The sequence below is a fragment of the Sapajus apella genome, unplaced genomic scaffold (genome assembly GCF_009761245.1).
Source record: "Sapajus apella isolate SASKATOON/1434 unplaced genomic scaffold, GSC_monkey_1.0 scaffold15, whole genome shotgun sequence".
Classification (NCBI taxonomy): Eukaryota; Metazoa; Chordata; class Mammalia; order Primates; family Cebidae; genus Sapajus; species Sapajus apella.
Window position 1 is genome coordinate 11,695,940 of NW_022436955.1, and position 25,726 is coordinate 11,721,665.

Consider the following 25,726-nt stretch of genomic DNA (forward strand, 5'->3'; position numbering starts at 1 on the left):
ACCTCCGATTCATACTGTACATAAAAACAGTCATAAGACAACTTGGGTTGTCCAGATTACAGTATACTTGCATGGGGCCTTCTGGTGGTTAAAGGAATATACATAGAACAAGCAAATCCTGAGATGGTGAAATTTCTGAAACACCTTGAATTTGAAAATTCTAGACTTGGAAATCTGGACCTAGGACCGTTTGTCATAGCTAGATTGTAGTAGCAGCTTATATCATTTCCAGAGCTTGGACACTTGGGAAAAGGATACAGCAGCATTTCCACAAATTTTATGTTCAGGTCTCTGCAATACTTTAAGACATAATTCTGACATAGAATATGTTTGCTTCATCTACAGTTTATTTGGGAGAAGGGTATGGATTTCAGTATTAGTCATCCACTGAAATGGCTAGTACAGTAATTACATTTGAATAAATTGTAAAGTCTTCCATGGGTGAATTTCTGTTCTTTTTTCTTTTTCCTGAAAGGGCTGGGATTTAATTAATTTTTGCTGTTTAATCAAGTACATTGTTAAGTAAAGGAAAAAGGCAATTTGAAAATAAGCAATATGATTAGATGAGATTGGTAAACAACAAGTTGTTCTGGATGACCTCAAGGTGCTTTTGAACTGTTTGCTTGTTTTTCCTGTCTCTTTCCTTTTCTTTGCAGCCATCTTCTCTCATTTTAGATTTCCTGCTTCGAATCTGTGGACTAGATGAGCATGTAATATTATGGGATCTAAAATAGAGTAGAGGCTAGGCGCGGTGGCTCATGCCTGTAATTCCAGCACTTTGGGAGGCCGAGGTGGGTGGATCACAAGATCAGGAATTTCAAGACCAGCCTGGCCAACATGGTGAAACCCCACCTCTACTAAAAAAAGGAAAAATTAGCTGGACGTGGTGGTGGATGCCTGTAATCCCAGCTACTCGGAAGGCTCAGGCAGGAGAATTTGCTTGAACCAGGGAGGTGGAGGTTGCAGTGAGCCAAGATCACGCCACTGCATTCTAGTCTGGGCGACAAAGGAAGACTCCATCTCCCTACCCCGCACCCCCCCAAAAAAAAAATAGAGTAGAGAGGATCTGAACAAGGGGACAAGGAAAATTTCTATGTGTTAAACACAAGAGCTTTTATGCTATATATTTTGAGTGTTCAGAGGCTAGTTTTGCTTGAGCTCCTTTTAAATAGGTGACATTGGCAGGGTGTGGTGGCTCACACCTGTAATCCCAGCACTTTGGGAGGCCGAGGTGAGTAGATTACAAGGTTAGGAGTTCCAGACCAGCCTGGCCAAGATGGTGAAACTCCGTCTCCACTAAAAATACAAAAAAATTAGTCGGGCATGGTGGCAGGTGCCTGTAATCCCAGCTACTTGGGAGGCTTAGGCAGGAGAATTGCTTGAACCCAGGAGGCGGAGGTTGCAGTGAGCTGAGACTGTGCCACTGCACTCCAGCCTGGGCAACAGAGTGATACTCTGTCTCAAAAAAAAAAAAAAAGAAGTGACATCGTGAGCTAAATTTAGAAAATTTTAGCTATCATCGTAACTCAACAGGCTGGCAGCATTGCCAAGAAACATGGTTCAGAAATTCCTAATTGAGGATTTTGCTGATATAACTTAGGGAGTAACAAAGATTCTCTAAGGGAAGTGATTCCAACAACTTTATCTATCTATCTTATTTATTTATTTATGATGGAGTCTCGCTCTGTTGCCAGGCTGGAGTTTGGTGCTACGATCTTGGCTCACTGCAACCTCTGACTCCTTGGTTCAAACGATTCTCCTGCCTCAGCCTCCCGAGTAGCTGTGATTACAGGCACATGCCACCTTGCCCAGCTAATTTTTGTATTTTTAGTAGAGACAGGGTTTCATCATGTTGGCTAGGATGGTCTTGATCTCTTGACCTCATTATCCACCCTCTGCCTCCCAAAGTGCTGGGATTACAGGCGTGAGCCACTGCACCCAGCTTATTTATCTATTTATTTATTGAGATGGGTCTTGCTATGTCACTGAGTCTGGAGAGCAATGGTGCTATCTTGGCTTACAGCAACCTCTGAATCTCAGGCTCAAACAACCCTCCTGCCTCAACCGCTAACGTAGCTGGGACTACAGGCATGTGCTGTCATACCTGTCTCATGTTTTTTTTCTTTGTAGAGACGGGTTTTTGCCACGTTGTCCAGGCTGGTCTCGAAGTCCTGAACTCAAGCCATTTGCCTGCCTCAGCCTCTCAAAGTGCTGGGATTGCAGGTGTGAGCCACCACACCTGTCCCCAACAACTTGAACAAATGATTTATTATAGGCCTAATAAATGTCGGGGAGTTACTTGGTAGGTACTGGAGATACATCAGTTGAGGTTGTTCTCAAATATAATATAAATCATGTCATTCCCCTTTTTAAAACTCTTACATGGTTTCCATTATTTTTTGAATAAAATCCAAACTCCTTACTACGATTCTTCTAGGTCTTGTTCTTCTAGCTCTCCTCTTTTAGTTGTTAACTCTAGCCACATTGGATGTTACAATTCCTCCAAGAAACCAAGGTGTTATTTGACTCAGACTGTTTGCTTAAGCCTGTTCTCCTGTGTCGGAATCATCACCTTCTCTCCCCTCCCCCACTGATTCCCTTTATTTGCTTGCCGGTTCCTATTTATCTTTCAGGTTTAGCTTACATGCTGCCTTCTCAAAAAGGCCTTCTCTGTAAAATGAGTTCCTTCTGCAAGTCTCTTTTACACTTAGTAGCACTTACCATTTTTATTTTTTATCATTACTATTGTTTTTTGAGACGGCGTTTGGCTCTTGTTTCCCGGGTTGGAGTGCAATGGGGTGATCTCGGCTCACCGCAACCTCCACCTCCTGGGCTCAAGAGATTCTTCTGCCTCAGCCTCCCAAGGAGCTGGGAGTACATGTGCATGCCACGACGCCTGGCTAATTTTTTTATTTTTTGTAGAGACCGAGGTTTCATCGTGTTAGCCAGGATGGTCTCAATCTCCTGACCTCGTGATCCACCTGCCTCAGCCTCCCAAAGTGCTGGGATTACAGGCATGAGCCACCACACCTGGCCTTACCGTTTTTAATTTGTGTTTTTGTCAGTCTCTCCTGAGACTGAGACTATGCTTAATGAGGGCAGTGACCATATGTATCTTATTTATTATTTACGTACCAACCATCCAGAACAGTTTCTATAAAATATTAATCACATTATTAATAGCTGGTGAATGAATGAGCACCTTTTTCACTTGGCTTCTTTGATGCTGCATTCTTTTGGTTCTTCTATTTCACTGATGTCTCTTCTAACCTCTTAACTCATTCTTCTTTTTCTCCCTGATCCTAAACTTTGGAGTTCCCTGTGCCTCAGTTGTGTGCTTTCTTCTCTACTTGTACTAATTTCTTAGCGATCTTTTGGTCTTATGGCTTTAAATGTCATGTGTACATTAATGACTCCCAGATTTACATGGCTTGCTTGTGCTCTTATGTACAAATATCTACTTGGCATTTCCACTTGGAAAGCTTACTGGAATATCATATTTAATATATACAAAGTAGAAGTTTTGATTTCTTATCTCTATCGTCTTTATTTCAGTAATTGCTGTTCTTTCAGAAATTTCAGAAATTAAGAAAATTTCAGAAATACTGTGTTTCTAATAATAGTTCAGGCTTTAAACCTTGGTGTCATCCTTGACTTTTTTTTTTTTTTTTTTTTTTTTTTTTTTTTTTTTTTTTTTTTTTTGAGAGACAGTTTTGCCCTTGTCCAGGCTGGGGTGCAATGGCACGATCTCAGCTCACTGCAACCTCCGCCTCCTGGGCTCAAGTGATTGTCCTGCCTCAGCCTCCTGAGTAGCTGGGATTACAGGCATGCGCCACCACACTTGGCTAATTTGTATTTTTAGTTGAGGCGGGTTTCACTATGTTAGTCAGGCTGGTCTCAAACTCTTGACCTCAGGTGATCCACCTGCTTTGGCTTCCCAAAGTGCTGGTATTACAGGCGTGAGCCACCGTGCCCAGCCACCCTTGACTTCTTTCACATCCAGTCATCAAGTTCTGTCAGTACCACCTGAATCCAAAATCTGACTTCTTAATGCTACTTCTACTTTTATAGCCCACTACCGATTAGGTCTTGTATTTCATCATTTCTCACCTGGATGATTACAGTAGCCTCCTAAATTTATATTAGATCATACATATCAACAATGATGATACTTGTCTGTTTAGAACGCTCTAGTGGTTTCCCATCTCAAAAGGCCTTACTTGACTAGCCTGTCCCTGACCACCTCCAGCCCTCATCATTCTGTCCCTTACTCAGTTCAAGTCTCACTGGCTTTGCTTTTTCTCATACAGTACACTTCAACAGTGTTCCACTCAGGCCTTCCCACTTAACCATTATTCTCTGCCTGCATTATACCCCTGAATTTCTGTATAGTTCAGTTACATTAATATTCTTCTGCTGTATTCCCTCAAATATTAGAAAAGCCTTTCCAGACTTTCCTATTAAATTAACATCTTCACGTCATCTATATTTTTTTACACTGTTTTATTTTCTCTTATAGCAAATATCACTACCTGACATATTTTAGTAGAATGTAAGCTTCATGAAGCAAAGACTTTGTTTACCATGGTGTTTTCAGTATCCAGAGCATACTTGCTTATATAGTAGTTGCTAAAAAAAAAAAAAACAAAAAACCTTTGTTAAATGAATAAATTGAATCATGTTGTTTCCAGTGTAGACAGAATAGGTATATTTGGTTTAAAAATGAACAGCACAAAGTTAGCACCCCAAAAATGGCAAAGTGGAATAAAGAAACATTTCTGAAAGACATCGTTGAACTGTAATCCCAGCACTTTGGGAGGCTGGGGCAGGTGGATCACTTGAGCCCACGAGTTCAAAATTAGCCTGGGCAACAAGATGAGACCCTGTTTCTATTAAAAAAAAAAAAAATTAACTGGGAGTAGTGGCATGTACCTGTGGTCTGAGCTACTCGAAAGGTTGGGATGGGAGGATCGCTTGACCCAGGAGTTTGAGGCAGCAGTGAGCTATGAGTGTATCACTGCGCTCCAGACTGGGTGATAACAGTGAGACCTGGTCTAAAAAAAAGAAAAAAAAAAGCCCAGTCATGGTGGCTCACACCTATAATCCCAGCACTTTGGGAGGCTGAGGCAGGTAGATCACTTGAGGTCAGGAGATTAAGACCAGTCTGGCCAACATGGTAAAATCTGTCTCTACTAAAAATACAAAAACTCAGGAAGACAATTACTTTTACTTGTTATTTATAAAGAATGCAACTCAGGAACAGCCAAATGGAAGAGATGCATAGGGCAAGGTTTGGGAAGGGGTATGTGCATGCTTCCATGCCCTCTCTGAGCATACCACATCCTAGCACTTTATGTATTCACCAACCTAGAATCTCTTCAAAACCCCACTGTTCAAAGAGTTTTAATGGAGGTTTAATTACATAGGCAAAATTGATTAAATCATTGGCCATTGGTGGCTATCTAGGGGCCAAAATAGTCACTTCTTTAGCATAAACTCAGGTATAGTTGAAGGAGACTTTTATGAATAACAAAAGATGTTATCATTTAGGATATTCCAAGGGTTTTAGAAACTCTGTGCCAAGGACTGGGACAAAGAACAATGTATATTTTCTGTTATGCCACAATGAGTGATGGTATAGGAGTTGTTGCCTAGAAGTTTTAAGTGGAATAATCATTTGTACAAATAATCATTTGGAAAAGGATGCGCATAATGAAATTGCATGATTTCACTGTTTCACATAGATTAGTGTTTGCCAGAAGCTGAAGGCGGAGTAGAGAGTGACTGCTAATGGGTATGCAATTTTTTGGGGGTGATGAAAATATGGAATTAGATAATGGTGATGGTTGTACAACTTTGTGAATATAATAAAAACAACTATCGTTTTATTTGAGATGCTACCTTTATTAGTATATGAAATTTCTCTATACTTGGTCTGTTTCTGAACTTTCTGTTATTCCACTGGTCAGATTATCTATACTAGTAACACTTCTATCTGGAGGCTTCAGAGTATGTATTCATGCTTGGTAGGGCTAGTTGTCCTTATGTTCATGGCTATTCTTGCATGATTTTTATTTTCCATATGAACTTTAGTATTTGTCTAACTTCAGAAAATAGCTTGTTGGTATTCTTGCTGGGATTATATTGAATTTATAAATCAATTTAGGGAGAACTATCATCTTTATAATGTTAAGGTCTTTTTTTAAAATTGCATTTTAGGTTTTGGGATGCATGTGAAGAACATGCAAGATTGTTGCATAGGTACACACATGGCAGTGTGATTTGCTGCCCTCCTCCCCGTCACCTATATCTGGCATTTCTCCCCATGCTATCTCTCCCCAACTCCTCACCTCCCACTGTCCCTCACCTATTTCCCCTCAACAGACCCCAGTGTGTGATGCGCCCCTCCCTGTGTCCATGTGTTATCATTGTTCAACACCCACCTATGAGTGAGAACATGCGGTGTTTGATTTTCTGTTCTTGTGTCAGTTTGCTGAGAATGATGGTTTCCAGGTTCATCCGTGTCTCTACAAAGGACACGAACTCATCGTTTTTGATGGCTGCATAGTATTTCATGGTGTATATCTGCCACATTTTCCCTGTCGAGTCTGTCATTGATGGGCATTTGGGTTGGTTCCAGGTCTTTGCTATTGTAAACTGTGCTGCAGTGAACATTTGTGCGCATGTGTCCTTATAGTAGAACGATTTGTACTCCTTTGGATATATACCCAGTAACGGGATTGCTGGGTCAAATGGAATTCCTATTTCTAGGTCCTTGAGGAATCGCCACACTGTCTCCCACAGTGGTTGAACTAATTTACACTCCCACCAACAGTGTAAAAGTGTTCCTATTTCTCCACATCCTCTCCAGCATCTGTTGTCTCCAGATTTTTTAATGATCGCCATTCTAACTGGCATGAGATGGTATCTCAGTGTGGTTTTGATTTGCATTTCTCTAATGACCAGTGATGGTGAGCATTTTTTCATATGTTTGTTGGCCTCATGTATGCCTTCTTTTGTAAAGTGTCTGTTCATATTCTTCGCCCACTTTTGAATGGGCTTGCTTGTTTTTTTCTTGTAAATCTGTTTTAGTTGTTCGTAAATTCTGGATATCAGCCCTTTGTCAGATGGGTAGATTGCAAAAAATTTTTTCCATTCTGTTGGTTGCCGATTCGCTCTAATGACTGTTGCTTTTGCCGTGCAGGAGCTGTGGAGTTTGATTAGGTCCCATTTGTCTATTTTGGCTTTTGTTGCCAATCCTACTTGATCATGGTGGATAATCTTTTTGATGTGCTATTGCAATTGGTTTGCCAGTATTTTATTGAAGATTTTTGCATCTATGTTCATCATGGATATTGGCCTGAAGTTTTCTTTTCTTGCTGAGTCTCTGCCAGGTTTGGTATCAGGATGATGTTGGTCTCATAAAATGATTTGGGGAGGATTCCCTCTTTTTGGATTATTTGGAATAGTTTCAGAAGGAATGGTACCAGCTCTTCTTTGTATGTCGGGTAGAATTCGGCTGTGAACCCATCTGGACCTGGGCTTTTTTTGGGTGGTATGTTAAGGTCTTAAAAACAACAAATATTCGGATTTTTGGAACTTCAATTTAAAAAAAAGAAATCAGATCTCAGGAACTTCAGTTTAAAAAAAAGAATAACCAGTATCTTTGTGTTTGTTCAAGTTGACTTTTGTGTCTCTCAATAGTGTTTTAACATTTTCCTGCTATTGGTTTTTTATGTTTCTTAGTACCATTATTTTATTTATTTATTTTTTTTCTTGAGACGGAGTTTCGCTCTTGTTACCAAGGCTGGAGTGCAATGGCGTGATCTCGGCTCACCGCAACCTCCGCCTCCTGGGTTCAGGCAATTCTCCTGCCTCAGCCACCTGAGTAGCTGGGATTACAGGCACGCGCCACCATGCCCAGCTAATTTTTTGTATTTTTAGTAGAGACGGGGTTTCACCATGTTGACCAGGATGGTCTCGATCTCTTGACCTCGTGATCCACCCGCCTCGGCCTCCCAAAGTGCTGGGATTACAGGCTTGAGCCACCGCGCCCGGCCAGTACCATTATTTAATCTTTCTTGTTATTGTCAATGGGGTTTTCTCTCCCATTAGCTTTTCTATTTATTATATGTTTTTATGACAGCCTTAAGATATAATTCATATAATATATACTTCACTTATTTAAGATGTACAGTTCGTTGATTTTTTAGTATATTTACAGAATTGTGCAGCCATCACTGTAGTCAATTTTAGAACATTGAATATGTTCTACAGTCAATCATTAACACCCAAAGAAACTCAATACCCACTAGCAGTCACTCCCCTTCCCCCCATAAATTCTTTATTATTTTTATTGTTATTGACTTTAATGGTTTGTTGTTCTTGTTGTTGTTGATACATAAAAGCTGTTTGTTTGCATCACTTTCTTCAGAGTAACAAAACCCCCTTCAGAGGGCCCTCCTGCCGGGATATCTTGCCTTTGCTCTGAGCTAGGATGCTGTCAAGTCTGTGGTGTTGGAATCCAGAGCCGTGGACTTAAGTATTTTTTTTGTTTGTTTGTTTTTCCAGCTTTTTGTCTCAGTCACATATAGATTTTCTTCTTTGGAGCTCTCACTTCTTATTTCTCCTGATTCAGTAAGTGGAGGGGTGAGAGAGTAAGTTGTATACTTAAACAGATGTTTTAATTTATTAGGAAATATTTCAGAGTTTAAAGTATAATATAATATGCCCATCCTAAATTCTAAAAGGGAGAAGAAAAGAGAATTTACATGTATTGCATTCTTGCTAAATGTTAGTCATTGTGTTAAGTTGCTTTTCTTAAAATGGTCTCTTGCGTTTTGGATGATACCTTACTCAATTCCTGCCAGTTTTATGACCAGGAAACTGAAGTTCAGTCAGGTTAAATAACTTGTCCAAATTCATACACCTATGAAATGGTAGAGCCAAGGTTTAAATCTAGAGGGTTTTGTTTTGTTGTTTTGATACATGTATAAAAACTCTTTAGTGAAAATGTTTACTTACTGTAGAGTATTTTAAAAGTTCCAAAAGCACGGTGGCTCACACCTGTAATCCCAACACTTTGGGAGGCTGAGGCAGGCAGATCACAAGGTCAGGAGATCACGACCAACCTGGCCAACATGGTGAAACCCCATCTCTACTAAAGATACAAAAAAACTAGTTGGGTATGTTAGCATATACCTGTAGTCCCAGCTACTTGGGAGGCTGAGGCAAGAGAATTGCTTGAACCCAGGAGGTAGAGATTGTGGTGAGCCGAGATCACACCACTGCACTATAGCCTGGGTGACAGTGTGAGACTCTGTCTCGAAAAAAAAAAGTTCCAAAACCTAGGACTTATAGATATACATTAATTAAAGGTTGCTGCCTATGACAGCAACATCAGGAGCCTAAAGAAGTGTACATTATTTTCTAGGGGTACTAATATAATGAAAGAAATATGGTCTTCTTGAGTACTTTTGAGAAGAGGATAAAGTACTTCTGTTTGTTTTATCTATGGAGTTTTATCTTTGATCTTCCAGTCTCTTTGGAAAAAGTGAAGGTGTTCAGACAGCCCCTTGGATGAAGGCTTTGTACTTGTGCCTTTTTGGAAATGAATAATCAGTCCTTCCTAAAATTGTTTTCTTTTTTAAAAAATTTAATCTAATTTTTGGTTTGTTTGCTTATTTTTTCCTTCCTAAAATTGAAGTTGCAAAATACTGTTACTGCTGCAAACGTTCTCAGTAGATAATCTGGCAAGGTTTGTTTAGTGTTAAATATTCCTGCAAAGGGATGAATTGTAAAAGCTCTGTCCTTATGAGGATTATTTTAATGATTGATCATAAATTAAAAGCCCTCATGTGTTATTTTCTAGTGATGTAAAGGGTCTAGTGGTTTCATGTGGGTGTTGTAACCTAGTCTGCTATCAGTTAAGATAGTTCTTGATGGTATGAATGTCAAGAAAAGAGTTTTCACTGTTAATCATAAAAAATTCCTTAAAGAAAAGAGAAATCTCAAATTTTACTGCAAGGAAAACGAGGCCTTGAGAGGGTGAGTGATGTGATAAAGAGCTCATAATTAATGGCAGAGGTATACTAGATTCTAGGTCTCCTGTTTCTATAATCCTTTTTGCTAGTAAACCTAGTATGTATAGATATAACTAAAATAGACTTTCAAGGACTGATTTTTCCTTTACTCCATTTTAACCTGCAAATCCCAAATGAAACCCAATTTATATGATTATATCATTTTGTTATTCTATGAATATTTTTTAGAATTATGGATGTGATTTTTATTTTTGTTTTTAATAAACACATTTATTGGGCTAGGCACAGAGGCTCTCACACCTATAATCCCAGCACTTTGGGAGGCTAAGGTGGGGGGATAACTTGAGCCCAGCCTGGGCAACAAAGCAAGGCCCTGTCTCTACCAAAAATGACAATAAAAAGTAACCAAGAGTGTGGCATGCACCTGTGTTCCAGCTACTCTGGAGGCCAAAGAGAAGATTGCTTGAGCCTGGGAGGTTGAGGCTGCAGTGAGCTGTAATCACATAATTACACTCCAGTCTAGGTGACAGAGTGAGACCCTGTCTCAAAAAAAAAAAAAAGCTTTTCAGAGTATAATGTTTCCTGATTATCTTTTTAGAAAATGTAGAACTAAAAAGGAAAAATTACATATATAGTTCTATATGTAATAATTATACATATCTGCAGAAATAATCAGATGCATCAAAAAAAACACACACATGCCACCTGTTTTGTGAAGCTAATGACGTACATTTTATAACCCACTTTTCTCTCAAGATTGTTGTTAACTTTCTTATTCAGTAATTTATACATCTGAGTTTTCTAATTTCTTGTTTTGTTGGTTTTTTTTTTTTTTTTTTTTTTTTCGGCCTTCCTCATAGATCTTGAGCCAGATGATTGTGCATCCATTTACATCTTTAATGTAGATCCACCTCCATCTACTCTAAACACACCACTTTGCTTACCACATCATGGATTACCATCTCACTCTTCTGTTTTGTCACCATCGTTTCAGCTCCAAAGTCACAAAAACTATGAAGGAACTTGTGAGATTCCAGAATCTAAATATATCCCATTAAGTGGCCCAAAACCCTTTGAGTGCCCAAGTATTCAAATTACATCTATTTCCCCTAACTGTCATCAAGAAATAGATGCACATGAAGATGACCTACAGATAAATGACCCAGAAAGGGAATTTTTAGAAAGGCCTTCTAGAGATCATCTCTATCTTCCTCTTGAGCCATCCTACCGGGAGTCTTCTCTTAGTCCTAGTCCTGCCAGCAGCATCTCTTCTAGGAGCTGGTTCTCTGATGCATCTTCTTGTGAATCACTTTCACATATTTATGATGATGTTGACTCAGAGTTGAATGAAGCTGCAGCCCGGTTTACCCTTGGATCCCCTCTGACTTCTCCTGGTGGCTCTCCAGGGGGCTGTCCTGGAGAAGAAACTTGGCATCAACAGTATGGACTTGGACACTCATTATCACCTAGGCAATCTCCTTGCCACTCTCCTAGATCCAGTATCACTGATGAGAATTGGCTGAGCCCCAGGCCAGCCTCAGGACCCTCATCGAGGCCCACTTCCCCCTGTGGGAAACGGAGGCACTCCAGTGCTGAAGTTTGTTATGGTGGGTCCCTTTCACCCCATCACTCACCTGTTCCTTCTCCTGGTCACTCCCCCAGGGGAAGTGTGACAGAAGATACCTGGCTCAATGCTTCTGTCCATGGTGGGTCAGGCCTTGGCCCTGCAGTTTTTCCATTTCAGTACTGTATAGAGACTGACATCCCTCTGAAAACAAGGAAGACTTCTGAAGATCAAGCTGCCATACTACCAGGAAAATTAGAGCTCTGTTCAGATGACCAAGGGAGTTTATCACCATCCCGGGAGACTTCAGTAGATGATGGCCTTGGATCTCAGTATCCTTTAAAGAAAGATTCATCTGGTGATCAGTTTCTTTCAGTTCCTTCACCCTTTACCTGGAGCAAACCAAAGCCTGGCCACACCCCTATATTTCGGTGAGTTGATGGAAATGACTATTGGTCATTTTTCATGTTTATGGGTCATTGGTGGCATATCAATATATATGACATTATAAATATGTAATGGTTTGACCATTTCTCCTCTTACTATTCAAAATTTCTACCAAATAACTTAATGTTAATTTTTATTTGCATCTTAAAAGTATTTTTAGATAGGTTAAATATAATTTTAAAAGTATATAGCTAATGAATTGATGATAATAAATTACATTTAAAAATCCTGGCTGGATTTGGAGGCTTATCCTTTGTAGTCCCAGCACTTGGGAGGCTGAGGCAGATGGATTGCTTGAGCCCACGAGTTTGAGTCCACCTTTGGCAACATAGCAAGACTGTCTCTACAAAAAAAAAAAAAATGACCAGACATATTGGTGTGTGCCTGTAGTCCTAGCTGCTTGGGAGGCTGAGGTGGAGGATTGCTTGAGCATAGGACTTCAAGGATGCAGTGAACCATGATCATGCCATTGTACTCCATCCTGTCTCTACCAAAAAAGAAAAAACTTTATTGCAAAAGTTGTATTATAATGTGAATTTAATAACTAAGAAAGCTATTTGGGAGCCAGGCGTAGTGTCTCATGCCTGTAATCTGAGCACTTTGGGAGGCCCTGCCAGGTGAATCACTCGAACTCAGGAGTTTGAGACCAGCCTGGGTGACATGGCAAAACCCTGTCTCTGCAAAAAATATAAAAATTAACCAGGGGTAGTGGCACACACCTATATAGTCCCAGGTACTAGGGAGGCTGAGGCAGGAGCATCACTTGAGATAGGAGATGGAGGCTGCAGTGAGCCAAGATCGTGCCACTGCACTCTAGCCTGGGTGAAAGTGAGACCCTGTCTGCACCCCCCCCCAGCAAAAAAAAAAAAAAAAAGTAAAAGATCAACCTATTAATTACATTTACAGAATCAATCTAGTCTTAATTGATTAGAAAAGACAAATTTCATGTATTGAATTCCCACATAGAGTTGTGCCTGTTAGGATTTTTGTTTTGTTTTTCAAGACAGTGTCTTGCTCTGTTGCCCAGGCTGGAGTACAGTGGTGCAATCATAGCTCACTGTAGGCTCAACCTCCCAGACTCAAGCAGTCTTTATACCTCAGGCTCCTGAGTATCTGGGACTATAGATGTGCACCACCACACTGAATTATTTAATTTTTTTTTTTTTTTTGTAGAGAAAGGGTCTTGCTTTGTTGCTGAGGCTGATCTTAAACTCTGGGCCTCAAGCAATCCTCCTTCTCAGCTCGCAAAGTGCCAGGATTACAGGCAGGAGCCACTGTACCTAGCCAGTGGTCAGTCCTTCCCGCCTTCCTGCCTTCCTGCCTTCCTGCCTTCCTGCCTTCCTGCCTTCCTGCCTTCCTGCCTTCCTGCGTTCCTGCCTTCCTGCCTTCCTGCCTGCCTTCCTGCCTTCCTGCCTTCCTGCCTTCCTTTCTGCCTTCCTCCCTCCCTCCCTCCCTCCCTTCTTCCCTCCCTTCCTCCCTTCCCTCCCTCCTTCCCTCCCTCCTCCCTCCCTCCCTCCTTCCCTTCCTCCCTCTTTTTCTCTCTCTCTTCCTCCCCTCTCCCTCCTCCCCCCCTCCCCTTTCCTTTTTTCTTGACAGAGTTTCACTCTGTTGCCCAGGCTGGAGTGTAATGGCACAGTCTCAGCTCACTGCAAGCTCCACCTTCCTGGTTCAAAAGGTTCTCCTGCCACAGTCTCCAGAGTAGCTGGGATTAGAGGTGCCCACCACCATGCCCAGCTAATTTTTGTATAAGTAGAGAGGGGGTTTTGCCATGTTGGCCAGGCTGGTCTCGACCTCCTGACCTCAGGTGATCTGCCCGCCTTGGCTTCCCAAAGTGCTGGAATTACAGACGTGAGCCACCACACCTGGCCCATGCTTTTTTATTAGTGTGAATCTTTATTTCTCAATCCTGATCTTTAGAAAAATAGAATTATGATAATGAAGATACCTTTGAACCCATAGCTTTGCTTCTGAAATTTATCTTAATTTTTCTAGTGTTTTGCTTAAGCCTGCAAAACAAATACAGAAGTAACTGAGAGTTGAAGTTGGATTTTGCAGACTAATAAAAATTAATATCTTTGAATTTCACAGGAGTTGGACTTAAAGCTAGGCTGAAGAAGTGGAAGGAAACAATGAAATAACTTAGAAATTTTATTTGACCTGTAACATATAAAGTTTTTCTTTATAATCCATATTTTTAATGTTAATATATCAAAATGAACTTTTTGGCCTTTAAGCAGTTTAAATTGTTTTATTGATAAAGTTAAGAAAAGTAACATTTAGAGATGCTGGAGTGACGGGCTATTTTCCAACCAAACATGTACTGAAATTAGATTTTTGCTTCACATTTTGCAGTATATTGCTGAACAGAAGCAGTTTCTCAGAGAGACAGGGAAAGGCGCAATAGGGAGGAAGTAGGGGAAGGAGGGAGGGAGGAAGTGTGTGAAGTGATAAGTTCAATAGGTTGACATCCACAGATGTGTACCAGGGAGGGAAAGAGACATCCTGACAGAGAGAGAGAGAGAGATATTTGGATATGTGGAGAGTTACTGATACAGATAAACAGAAATGTGCCTCTTAGTTTTAAAAAAATTGAATTATTATTTTTTGATTATTTTTGTTAATTACATACACATAGTTGAGAAACATTTATAGTTTTACAAATTATTAGAATTTGTCTTTTTTTAAAAAAAAGGGAAATCAAAATGAAGATAAGATAGATTTTTAAATTTTCTTTTTTTTTTTTCCCTTTTTTTTTTTTTTTTTTTTGTTAGACAGGGTCTTGCTCTGTTGGCCAGGCTGGGGTGCAGTGGCACGATCTTGGCTCATTGCAACCTCCATCTTGCAGGCTTAAACAATTCTCCTGCCTCAGCCTCCCGAGTAGCTGGGATTTATAGGCGTGTGCCACCAAACCGGCTAATTTTTGTATTTATAGTAGAGACGGGGGTTTCACCATGCTGGCCAGGCTGGTCTCAAACTCCTGACCTTAGGTAGTCTTGGCCTCCCAAAGTGCTGGGATTACAAGTGTGAGCCACTGCGCCTGGCGTTTATTTTTATTTTCTACAGTTTATTTATCTTTAAGCACATACCACCTTTGGGAAATAAAATAGATTTTATCCTAAAGATGAAATAATTACTTATTAAGAACTTACCATAACCAGAATTATAACTTACTAAATGAAGTTTTATTTTGTAATACATTGTTTCAAAGATCACAGAAAGAAATGTTGGTGCTGGTAAAGAAGCCATTTGAATCATTGCTTGGCAATAATAGCTTGGTGACCTGCATCTTTGTGTGTTTTGTTTGTAGCACATCTTCATTACCTCCGCTAGACTGGCCTTTACCAACTCATTTTGGACAATGTGAACTGAAAATAGAAGTACAGCCTAAAACTCATCATCGAGCCCATTATGAAACAGAAGGTAGTCGAGGAGCAGTAAAAGCATCCACTGGGGGACATCCTGTCGTGAAGGTATGAGACTTTGGGGCTTGTGTTGCAGATACCATACAGCTAGTGATGATAAGACAAGTCTATTCAGTTAGGTACTAGAGAGCACAAGGAACAAAAACTCAAAACTAGAGAGCCTCTGTTGTTTTGGGGGCTGTTTGATATGATTACACTTCCGCACTAAGTTATATTTGCTGGGCTAAAAGATGTTCTTTCCTGGACTGCTGATTTTTCTTTGGGGGAGACTCAGGAAAGATTACAGTGACCAAATAGCTGTTTTTCTGACTTAAAAAAAGATGGCCATATTATGTTTATGAATAAAATATATGCCTATTTAAAATTTAATATAGAAAAATGAAAGAATAAAGCAACAAATTACCCAAAATCTAACCCTCTCAGAAATAGGCAGTGTTAACATTTGATTAACAGTCCAGATAATTCTCCGTGTGTATATTTAGCAGAAGACTGGATTAATAGCTAGAAGAATGAATGGATTTTTTTTTTAAGGAAAGATTTTTTTTTTCTTTTTTTCTCCTTTATCTTCAAGAATTTTTTTTTTTTTTTTTTAGACAGAGTTTTACTCTTGTTTGTCTAGGCTGGAGTTCAGTGTGGTGGATATGGGCTCTCACCACAACCTCTGCCTTCCAGGTTCAAGTGATTCTCCTACCTCAGCCTCCTGAGTAGCTGGGATTACAGGCATGTGCTACCATGCCTGGCTAATTTTTTGTATTTTTAGAGATGAGATTTCTTCATGTTGGTCAGGCTGGCCTCTTCCCAGCCTCAGGTGATCTTCCTGATGTGGCCTCCCAGAGTGCTGGAATTAGAGGCATGAGCCACTGCGCCCGGCCAAGGAAAGAATTTTTTAAGGAAAGAGATTACGCCGGTAGTCCCAGCAATTTGTGAGGCTTGTGGATTGCTTGAGACCAGCCTGGACAACATAGTGAGACCCAGTCTCTTAAAAATTAACATACAAAAATTAATTGAGCATGGTGGTGTGTGCCTATAGTCCCAGCTATTCTGGAGACTCAGATGGGACTATCATTTGAGCATGGGAGGTTGAGGCTGTCTGTAGTGAGCCATGATCATGCCATTGCACTCCAGCCTGGGCAACAGACCAAGCCCTTGTCTCAAAAAAAAAAAAAAAAAAAAATCCTAAAAGAAAAGAGATTAAATACATTATTGAGAGATTGAAGTCATTGTTTCAGATTTAAATGGCATGGATTGACTTCTACTCTGAAAAGTAAGGTAATTGTCTCTCTTAAACTTCTTCCCCCTTTTCTACTCTACCTCCTGAATTTTCTTGCTTATACTATTTTTCCTTTCAAATTTACATCCTCCCTAACTTCTCCCCCAATTATTTAGCCTTAGTTCTATTTCTGGTTAGAGTTAATGCTCACTACTACTTTTTTATTTATTTCATTATTAAATAATGAAATAAATTTTTTTATGTGAGGATGGCTTTGGATTCTATGTTCCATGGGTTCTTTCATGTTTGAAAATGTGTTTGTTGTCTTTATATACTCAAATATAGAAATGACTGTAGATAACAATCTCTTAGAACTGTATAGACATTTTTCCCTCTTGTGTTAATGGTATTTATTGAATACTGTACTGGAAAAACTAATTACGCAGAAGTGATGTTTAACAAATCAAATTTATGAACTATCATCTCTTTTATGAGCTATGCTTTATGATTATTATCTGAGCATGTTTTATAGTTCTTTACAAATAAAGATTTACATTTTAGATGGTTTTTTAATTGATTTGTTTTAAGAAATGCCAGGAAAACAAAACATAAGAGTGTTGCCATTTTGTTCATAAGAGTCATATTTTGTTGTTAAATGAGTTTATTTCATTTTGATAAAGGAAGCAGATTTGTTGCTTAGTTTTCTGTATCTTTTAGTTTTCATAGCAAAAAACAAATTATTTACAAGTGTATAAATAAACAAGTCTTTTGGGAGGGTACATGATTTGTTTCAACAGTTTTCCTTTAATGAAAAAAACGATGCATGTGCTGTGGTCAAAAGAAAAAACAACGTTAAAAAACAGAATTTCTAAAAATAATTTTAATAGATTAAACAACAACAACAACAACTGAGCCAGGAACAATGGTGTGGGCTTATAGTCCCAGCTACTGGGGAGGCTGATGCTTAAGGATCGCTTGAGGAGTTCAGGGCTGTAGTGTATGATGATTGTGCCTGTAAATAGCCACTGTACTCCAGCCTGGGCAGCTTGTCTCTTTAAAAAACAAAAGCAGAACTGGTGCTGTGGCTCACGCCTGTAATCCAGTTGACTTGGCTAGCTGGGATGCTGAGGTGAGAGGATCGCTTGAGGCCAGGAGTTTGAGACCACACTGGCCAACAAATAAAATTAGCTGGGCATTGTGGCACACACTTGTAGTCCCAGCTACTCCAGAGGCTGAGGCAGTAGGATTGCTGGAGCCGGGAGTTTGAGGCTGCTGTGAGCTGTGATTGTGCCACTGCATTCCAGTCTGGGCAGCAGAGAGCGACACTGTTTCTACAAAAAATTTGAAAAATAGCCAAGTGCGGTAGCATGCGCCTGTAGTCCCACCTCTTTCAGAGACTGGGGTGGAAGGATCATTTGAGCCCAGGAATTTGAGGCTGCAGTGAGCTGTGATCACACCACTGCACTCCAGACTGGGTGACAGAGCAAGGCACTTTTCAAAAACAAAGAGAAAACAGCTGAGTCTCTGCTTAAGGGAAGACTAAAACTTCTGGTACCAGCAGTTTTTGTTTTCTTTTTGTTAAATGACTTTTTGTTTTCTGACTTACTGCTTGAAGAATTATTTCATTATACTTGAAATGACTGACTTAACCAGAGTATGTCTGGATGTTGATATTCTTTATCAGTCTTTGCCAGTACTTTTGATGCTCCCTTTCTGAGATTCTTGCTTCATGCCAGAAAAATGTGTATGTTTTCTTTTCCATTTATTTTGTTGTTTACTTAAGTGACTCTAATTGTTATTCAAATGTTGGCTTACCTTAGGTCTTGCTATGTAGCCCAGGCTGTTCTTGAACCCTTGGTCTCAAATGATCCTTCCACCTTGGCCCTCCCCGACTTCTTTTTTTAAGAGATAGGGTCTTGCTCTGTTACTTAGGCTGGTGTTCAGTGGCATGATCATACCTAACTGCAGCCTCAAACTCCTGGGCTCAGGCTATCCTCCTGCCTTAGCTTTCCGAGTAGCTGAGACTGCAGGTGTATGCCACTGCATCTGGCTAATTTTCAAATTTTCTCGTGGAGACAGAGTCTTGATTTGTTGTCCAAGCTGGTCTTGAAACTCCTGGCTTCAAGTAATCCTCCTGGCTTGTCCTCCCAAAGTGTGAGTTGCCAGGCCTGGCTGATTTCTCTTTTCTTGTGGTGGAATAGTATTACATTGTGTATCACATTTTAGAAATCCATTCACTTATTGATGGACACTTAATTTGGTTCCATATCTGACTGTTATGAATAATGCTGCAAGAAATGTAGGAGTATAAATATCTTTTTAATCTACTGATTTCATTTCTTTTGTATATATACCCATTGCTGGATCATATAGTAGTTCTATTTTTAATTTTTTGAGTAAGCTTCATACTGTTTTCTATAATGGCTATACTCATTTACATTACCATAACAGTGTACCAGTATTATAATTTTCTCCTCATTCCCACCAGAATTTTCCTTTTTTCGCGTTTGATAAATAGCCATTCTAACTGGATTGAAATTATATCTCATTGTGGTTTTGATTTGTATTTCCCTGATGATTAGTGATGTTGAGCATTTTTTCATATACCTGTTTGCCGTTTATATGTATTCTTTTGAGAAATGTCTTTTCAGATCCTTTGTCCACTTTTAAATTCAATTATTTGGGGTTCTTTGGCTGTTGAGTTGAGTACCTTGTACATTCTTACTATTAGACCTTTGTTGATGAATAGTTTGCAGTTATTTTCTCCCATTCTACAGGTTGTCTCCTCATTCTGTTGATTATTTCCTTTGCTGTACAGTAGCTTTTTAGTTGATAGAGTTCTATTTCTCTATTTTTGTTGGCTGTGATTTTGTAGCATTACTCATAAAATCTTTGCTTAGATTAATGTTATGGAGCTTTTCCCTTAACGTTTTCTTCTAGTAGTTTTATGGTTTTGGATCTTAAATTTAAGTCTTTAATCCATTTTGAGTTGATTTTTTTTGTATATGATGAGAGATGGGTGTCTAATTTCATTCTTCTGGATGTGGATATCCATGTTCCCAGCATATTTATCAAAGAGGGTATCCTTTCCCCAGTGTATGTTCTTATTAGCACCTTTGTCAAAAATGAGTTAGCTGTAACTACATGAATTTATTTCTGTGCTCTCTATTCTGTCCCATGAATCTGTGTGTCTCTTTTTATATCAATACTGTGGTGTTCTGGTTACTGTCATTTTGTAATATATTTTGAAGACAAATAGTATAATGCCTCCAGTTTTTTGTTTTGTTTTTTTTGTTCAGTTAAGCTTTGGCTCTTAGGGGTCTTTGGTGGTTCAATTCAAATTTTAGTATTTTTTTTTCTATTTCTGTGAAAAATGTCATTGGTATTTTGATAGAGATTGCATTGAATCCATAGATTGTCTTTGGTAGTATTTATCGATACATTCTTATACAACAACAAAACTTTTTCATTTGTTTTTGTTTTTTGAGACAGAGTCTCATCTGTTACCCTGGCTGGAGTGCAGTGGTCTGATCTTGGCTCACTACAACCTCTGCCTCTTGGGTTCAAGTCATTCTCCTGCCTCAGCCTCCTGAGTAGCTAGGACTGCAGGCACACAGCACCACACATGGCTAGTTTTTTGTATTTTAGTAGACAGGGTTTTACCATGTTTTCTAGGCCGGTCTCAAACTCCTGACCTCGAGTGATCCACCCACCTTGGCCTTCCAAAATGCTGGGATTACAGGCATGAGCCACCCTGTAATCCCAGCATTAAACTTTTAAAAGCCAAAACAAATTTTTAAAAGAAGCAAGCTAGCACATACTGAGCACAATCAAGGTACCTTTTTTTTTTTTTTTTTTTTTTTTTTTTTTTAAAAAAAAAAAGGTTTTTTTTTTTTTTTTTTTTTTTTTTTTTTTTTTAAGAAAAAACAGGGTCTTCCTGTGTTGCCCAGTTTGGTCTTGAACTCCTGGGGTCAGGCAGTCCTCTTGTCTTAGTCTCCCTACGTGCTGGGATTACAAGTGTGAGCCACCCTGCCCGACCTAAACATACCATGTTTACGTGTGAGGCTCAGACCAGTCTGGAATAACTGATGCCTTTTTGTCTCTTTCTGATAATTAAAAATCCTCAGAATAGTGGAGAAATCTACCACCTCTGTTATTGGGAAAAAATGTGGTCTCAGAAGTGGGCATATACTGTGTAGTGTTCCATACATTGCACAACTCTGCAAATATGATGGAGCATATAGAATCAGATGTCAGTTCCATTTTCTCTTTTAAATGACCTGCTCTCATGTGGACTGCTTATTTTTTCCTTGATGTTAGAAAAATAACTTTTAGATAGACAGTAAAATGAAGTAGTATCACAATCTTCCCCCAATTACTAACAAAATAAACAAAATGTATGTGTGTACGATGTGAGGAAACAGCCAAAAATCTGGTAACACCCAAACAAGCAAAGAAGAACACAATAAACTTCAAAGAGTTAGTAGTAGAGGATGGAGGGTGGGATAGGCCGAGGAATGTGAAGTAGAAGAGATTCTGGTATAATATATAGCAGAGCTGCTAATCCACACATACTTTCATCCTTCAGAAAGAGTAATAAGTCAAGGTAAAACCCTCAAGAATAAAAGAATAAAAGATCCTTTACACTGCTAGTGGGAATGTAAATTAGTATAGCCATGATGGAAAACAGTCTAAAGGTTGCTCAAAAATTTGAAAATAGAACTACCATATGATCCAGCAATTCTGCTGTTGGGAATTCATCTGCAGGGAAGGAAATCAGTATATTGAAGAGATCGACTGGGCGCCGTGGCTTATGCCCGTAATTCCAGCACTTTGGGAGGCCAAGGCGGGTAGATCACAAGATCAGGAGTTCAAGACCAGCCTGGCCAACATGATGAAACCCCATCTCTACTAAAAATGCAAAAATTAGCTGGGCGTGGTGGCAAGCATCTGTAATCCCAGCTTCTTGGGAGGCTAAGGCAGAGAATTGCTTGAACCCGGGAAGTGGAGGTTTCAGTGAGCCGAGATCGTGCCACTGCACTCCAGCCTGGGCGACAGAACAAGACTCTGTCTCAAAAAAAAAAGAGAGAGAAATGAAGAGATCACAGTAGCCAAGATATGGAATCAACCTAAATGTCCATCAACTGATGAATGAATAAAGAAAATGTGACATATACACGTCCAATACTATTCAGGTATAAAAAAGAATGAAATCCTGTCATTTGCGGCAACATGGATGAACCTGGAGGACATTATAATAAATGAAATAAGTCACGCACAGAAAGGTAAATAACGCATGTTCTCACTTATACGAAGGGGCTAAAAAATTTGAGCTCACAGAAACAGAATTTTGGTTATCAGAGGCTGAGAAAGGGTTGCTGGAGGTAAGGATGGGGAAAAGTTGGTCAATGGATACAAAATTATAGCTAGAGAGGAAGAATAAGTCTTGTGTAGCACTGTAGGGTGAATATAGTTAACAAAAATTTATTGTGGCGGGGCACAGTGGAAGGCCGAGGAGGCAGGTGGATCACTTGAGTCCAGGAGTTCGAGACCAGCCTGGCCAACATGGCAGAACCCTGTCTCTACTAAAAATAAAAAAATTAGCTGGGCATGATGGCACGTGCCTGTAATCTCAGCTACTCGGGGGGATGAGGCAGGAGAATTTTTTTATAAGTTGTGAATTTTTAAAAAATCTTTTGTCTTTTGTAATAGCACTTAGCTTAAAATACGGACATACTGGATGGCTCTACAAAGGTATTTTATTTCTTTATATCCTTATTCCATAAGCTTTTTTCTATGTTCAAAATTTTTAAATTTTTTTTACTTTTAAAACTTTTTTGTTAAAAATGCTGACACAAACACACATTAGCCTAGGCCTTCATAGGGTCAGGAACATCAAGATGTCACTAGGCAATAGGAATTTTTCAGCTCCATTGTTACCTATGAGACCACTATTTTTTTTTTCCTTTTCTCTTTTTTTTTTGTACTGTTCTTCACTTATTGGTGTAAGATATTTGGGACCACTATTATATATGGTCTGTCACTGTGCGTAGCTCATGACTGTACATTTTACAGGTCACCTGAGGGTATGTATATTATAATTGGCAGAGAGATCTTAAGCCCAGGTCTTTTGACTCTGCTGTTTCTCTTTCCGTTGTAGAATGTTTCTTCTTACACTGTAGTTATCTCATAATTTCTTAGTATGTTTCCTTTTCTAAAGCACTTTCATGTTATTTAATTCTCCAGATAAACTCTTTTAGAAAGTCTGGTCTTTGACTAAAAGTCAGATGCTCTTTCTACTACCTTTATAGCCCCTGTTGAAAAATTTTTTTTTTTCCCTTGAGACGGAGCCTCGCTCTGTTGCCCAGGCTAACGTACAGTAATGCAATCTTAGTCGACTGCAACCCCGCCTCCTGTGTTTAAATGATTCTCCTGCTTCAACCTCCCAAGTAGCTGGGATTATAGGTACCTGCCAACACATCCAGCTAATTTTTGTATTTTTAGTAGAGATGGGGTTTCATCGTGTTGGCCAGGCTAGTCTCGAACTCCTGACCTCAAGTGATGCACCACCCCCCGCTTAGATTCCCAAATTGCTGGGAATTTATAAGTGTAAGCCACCGTGCCTGGCCCCTGATAAAACTCTTAATGCTTGTTTACTATTATTACAGGTCAAGCTCTCCTTCCTTGGATTAATCACGGTAGCCTAACTACGATAACTAATTTAATCCCCAAAACTCCGTGGCTTAAGACCCCACCCCGCAAAAAAAAAGTTTGTTTTGCATTTTCTTTCAAATTGTTATTCAGGAATCCAAGATATGTTCATCTTTTGATGCTGTCTTTGATGCACAGCTTCTACTGTCCCTGGGAAAGCAGAAGGTATAAGGAAAGCACTCAAGATACTTAACTACGCTAACCTGGAAATTACTATCAATTATCACCACTTACGATTTTTGGCCAGAACTAGTCACATGGCCCTACTTAAATGCAGAAGTACCAGGAAAAGTAGTCCCAGGAGGTGGGAGGGCGGGCAGCCTTTCCTCAGGAAAACTCTGTATTATCTAGTATAATGTAGAACTCTATACTTAAATCTTTGGTGGTTAGCTTGCCTTCTTTGCCACATGCTCCACACAGGAATAAATCATGGCTAAGTCACTAATATGGGCTCTAGACCCAGACTGTTAGGTTGAATCCTGGGTTTTACTGTATTCTTGGCCAAGTAAGTTAACCTTTCTTTCTAGACCTTTTATTTAATTGTTCATTGCTTAATGAATTCATCGATCTATCCATTTACTCATTCAATATGTATTTTTTGATTGCTCATTTTTGATTGCTCACTACATTATAGACAGTATCTTAGGTGCTAGGGATGCAGAGATGAACAAGACAGACAAAACCCCTGCCCTTAAGGGCCTTTCTTACTTGATAGTGATAGAGACAATGAGTAAATAAAACAATAAAGCATTAGAATATAATAAGTGCTATATTGGAAATTAGTATGTGATGCAATAGAGGTTAATCATGAAGAGAACTTTACCTTGGGATTTTTTTCTCTATAAAATGAGGATGATATAATATCATCTACCTAAGAGCTGTTGTGAGGAGTAAATGAAACATTGTAAGGAACATGGGGTGGTACCTTGCACATTGTAAACGCTCAGTAAAAGTTAGCTAGTATTATTACTTAGGTTTCTTTGAACAGTTTGACCAACACTTCAACCCTGATGAAGAGTATGTGGCAGAGTAAGATACCTACGCTGGCATCCTAGAATTCAGCTAGGTTTGTTACTGGTATTTTAAGGAGTTGTGAATTAATGGGCTACTGATATGTGAAAATGGAACTGAGAAGGGTACTTAAACATCAGTTATAATGATATTCCTGTTATTCTGCAAAGGACAATTTCAAGAGAGCTAAGAAATTTCTGAAATAGATATTTTCTGAAATTATGAAGGAATCCAAGCTGTGGTGCTATTGGAAAATACCACCTACCTTGTAGCCAACTGACAAGTTAACTTTTTCTTTTCTTCAAAATAAGTTATTTTTTGATTCATTAATATGGTCACTAAATACTTAATACATTCAAAGCAGTTTGCTAGTGTAGCTGGGAATCCACTGAGGGAAATCAGATATGTTGCCTACTCCCATGAATTTTATTGTCCATTGAGACTTGCAAATAAGATAGTACCAGTAAAGTATGATAAAGGTTTAGTGGAAGAAATTCAGATCTTTATGAGAGCAAATAGACACCTGAAATTTGACGGAGTTGAATCAGGTACTTATTTTTTATTTCCTCAAGAAAGGGACTTTTATTTTTAAATTATTATTATTATTATTATTTTGAGACAGAATCTCACTGTGTCATTCAGGCTGGAGTACAGTGATGCAATCTTGGCTCACTGCAACCTCTGCCTCCTCAGAAGTTGGGACTTGGATTCTTAGCCTCCTCAGAGGTTGGGACTTCAAGGTGCACGCCACCATGCCTGACTAGTTTTTTTGTATTTTTAGTAGAGACGGGGTTTTACCCTGTTGGCCCAGCTGGCCCAGCTGGTCTCGGAGCTCCTGGCCTCAGGCGATCTGCCCACCTTGGCCTTCCAAGGTGCTGGGATTACTGGCATGAGCCTCTGCACCTGGCCAGAAAAGGGACTTCTTATTTGAAGATAGCCTCTAGCTAATTAATAAGCAGACATTCTAGGGAAAAGGTAGATACTAAGGAGGGAAAAGTATTAAGCAGAGGAAAGGGTTTAGAGCTGCACTGTCCAAAAGTGGAATCCAGAAGCCACTAGCTACACATAACTATGTCAATTTAAATTAACTAAAATTAAAAATTTAGTTCAATTGCATTGACAACATTCCAAGGCTTAGTCGCCACATGTGAATACTGTTTCATTTTCTTTTCAACAGAGAATGCCAGAGCAGCTGGATATCCATAGGCAAGAAAATAAACCTTGACCTAAACCTTATATCTTATAAAAATTAATACAAAATGGATCATGGGTTTTTTTAAAAAAAATTCAGATATAGAGTATTTTACCCAAAAGCTTA

General features: G+C 39.3%; 1 protein-coding gene across 4 annotated transcripts in view; it reads left to right on the forward strand.

The window, feature by feature from the left end:
• The window catches only part of NFATC3 (nuclear factor of activated T cells 3), a 163,435-nt gene that overhangs the window by 36,235 nt on the left and 101,474 nt on the right, over positions 1-25,726 (forward strand). For all 4 annotated transcript variants that reach the window (XM_032283805.1, XM_032283804.1, XM_032283806.1 and 1 more), the window contains exons 2-3: positions 10,904-12,038; positions 15,362-15,524. In XM_032283805.1, coding sequence (XP_032139696.1) covers positions 10,904-12,038; positions 15,362-15,524 — 1,298 coding nt within the window. The remainder of the gene's footprint in view (positions 1-10,903; positions 12,039-15,361; positions 15,525-25,726) is intronic.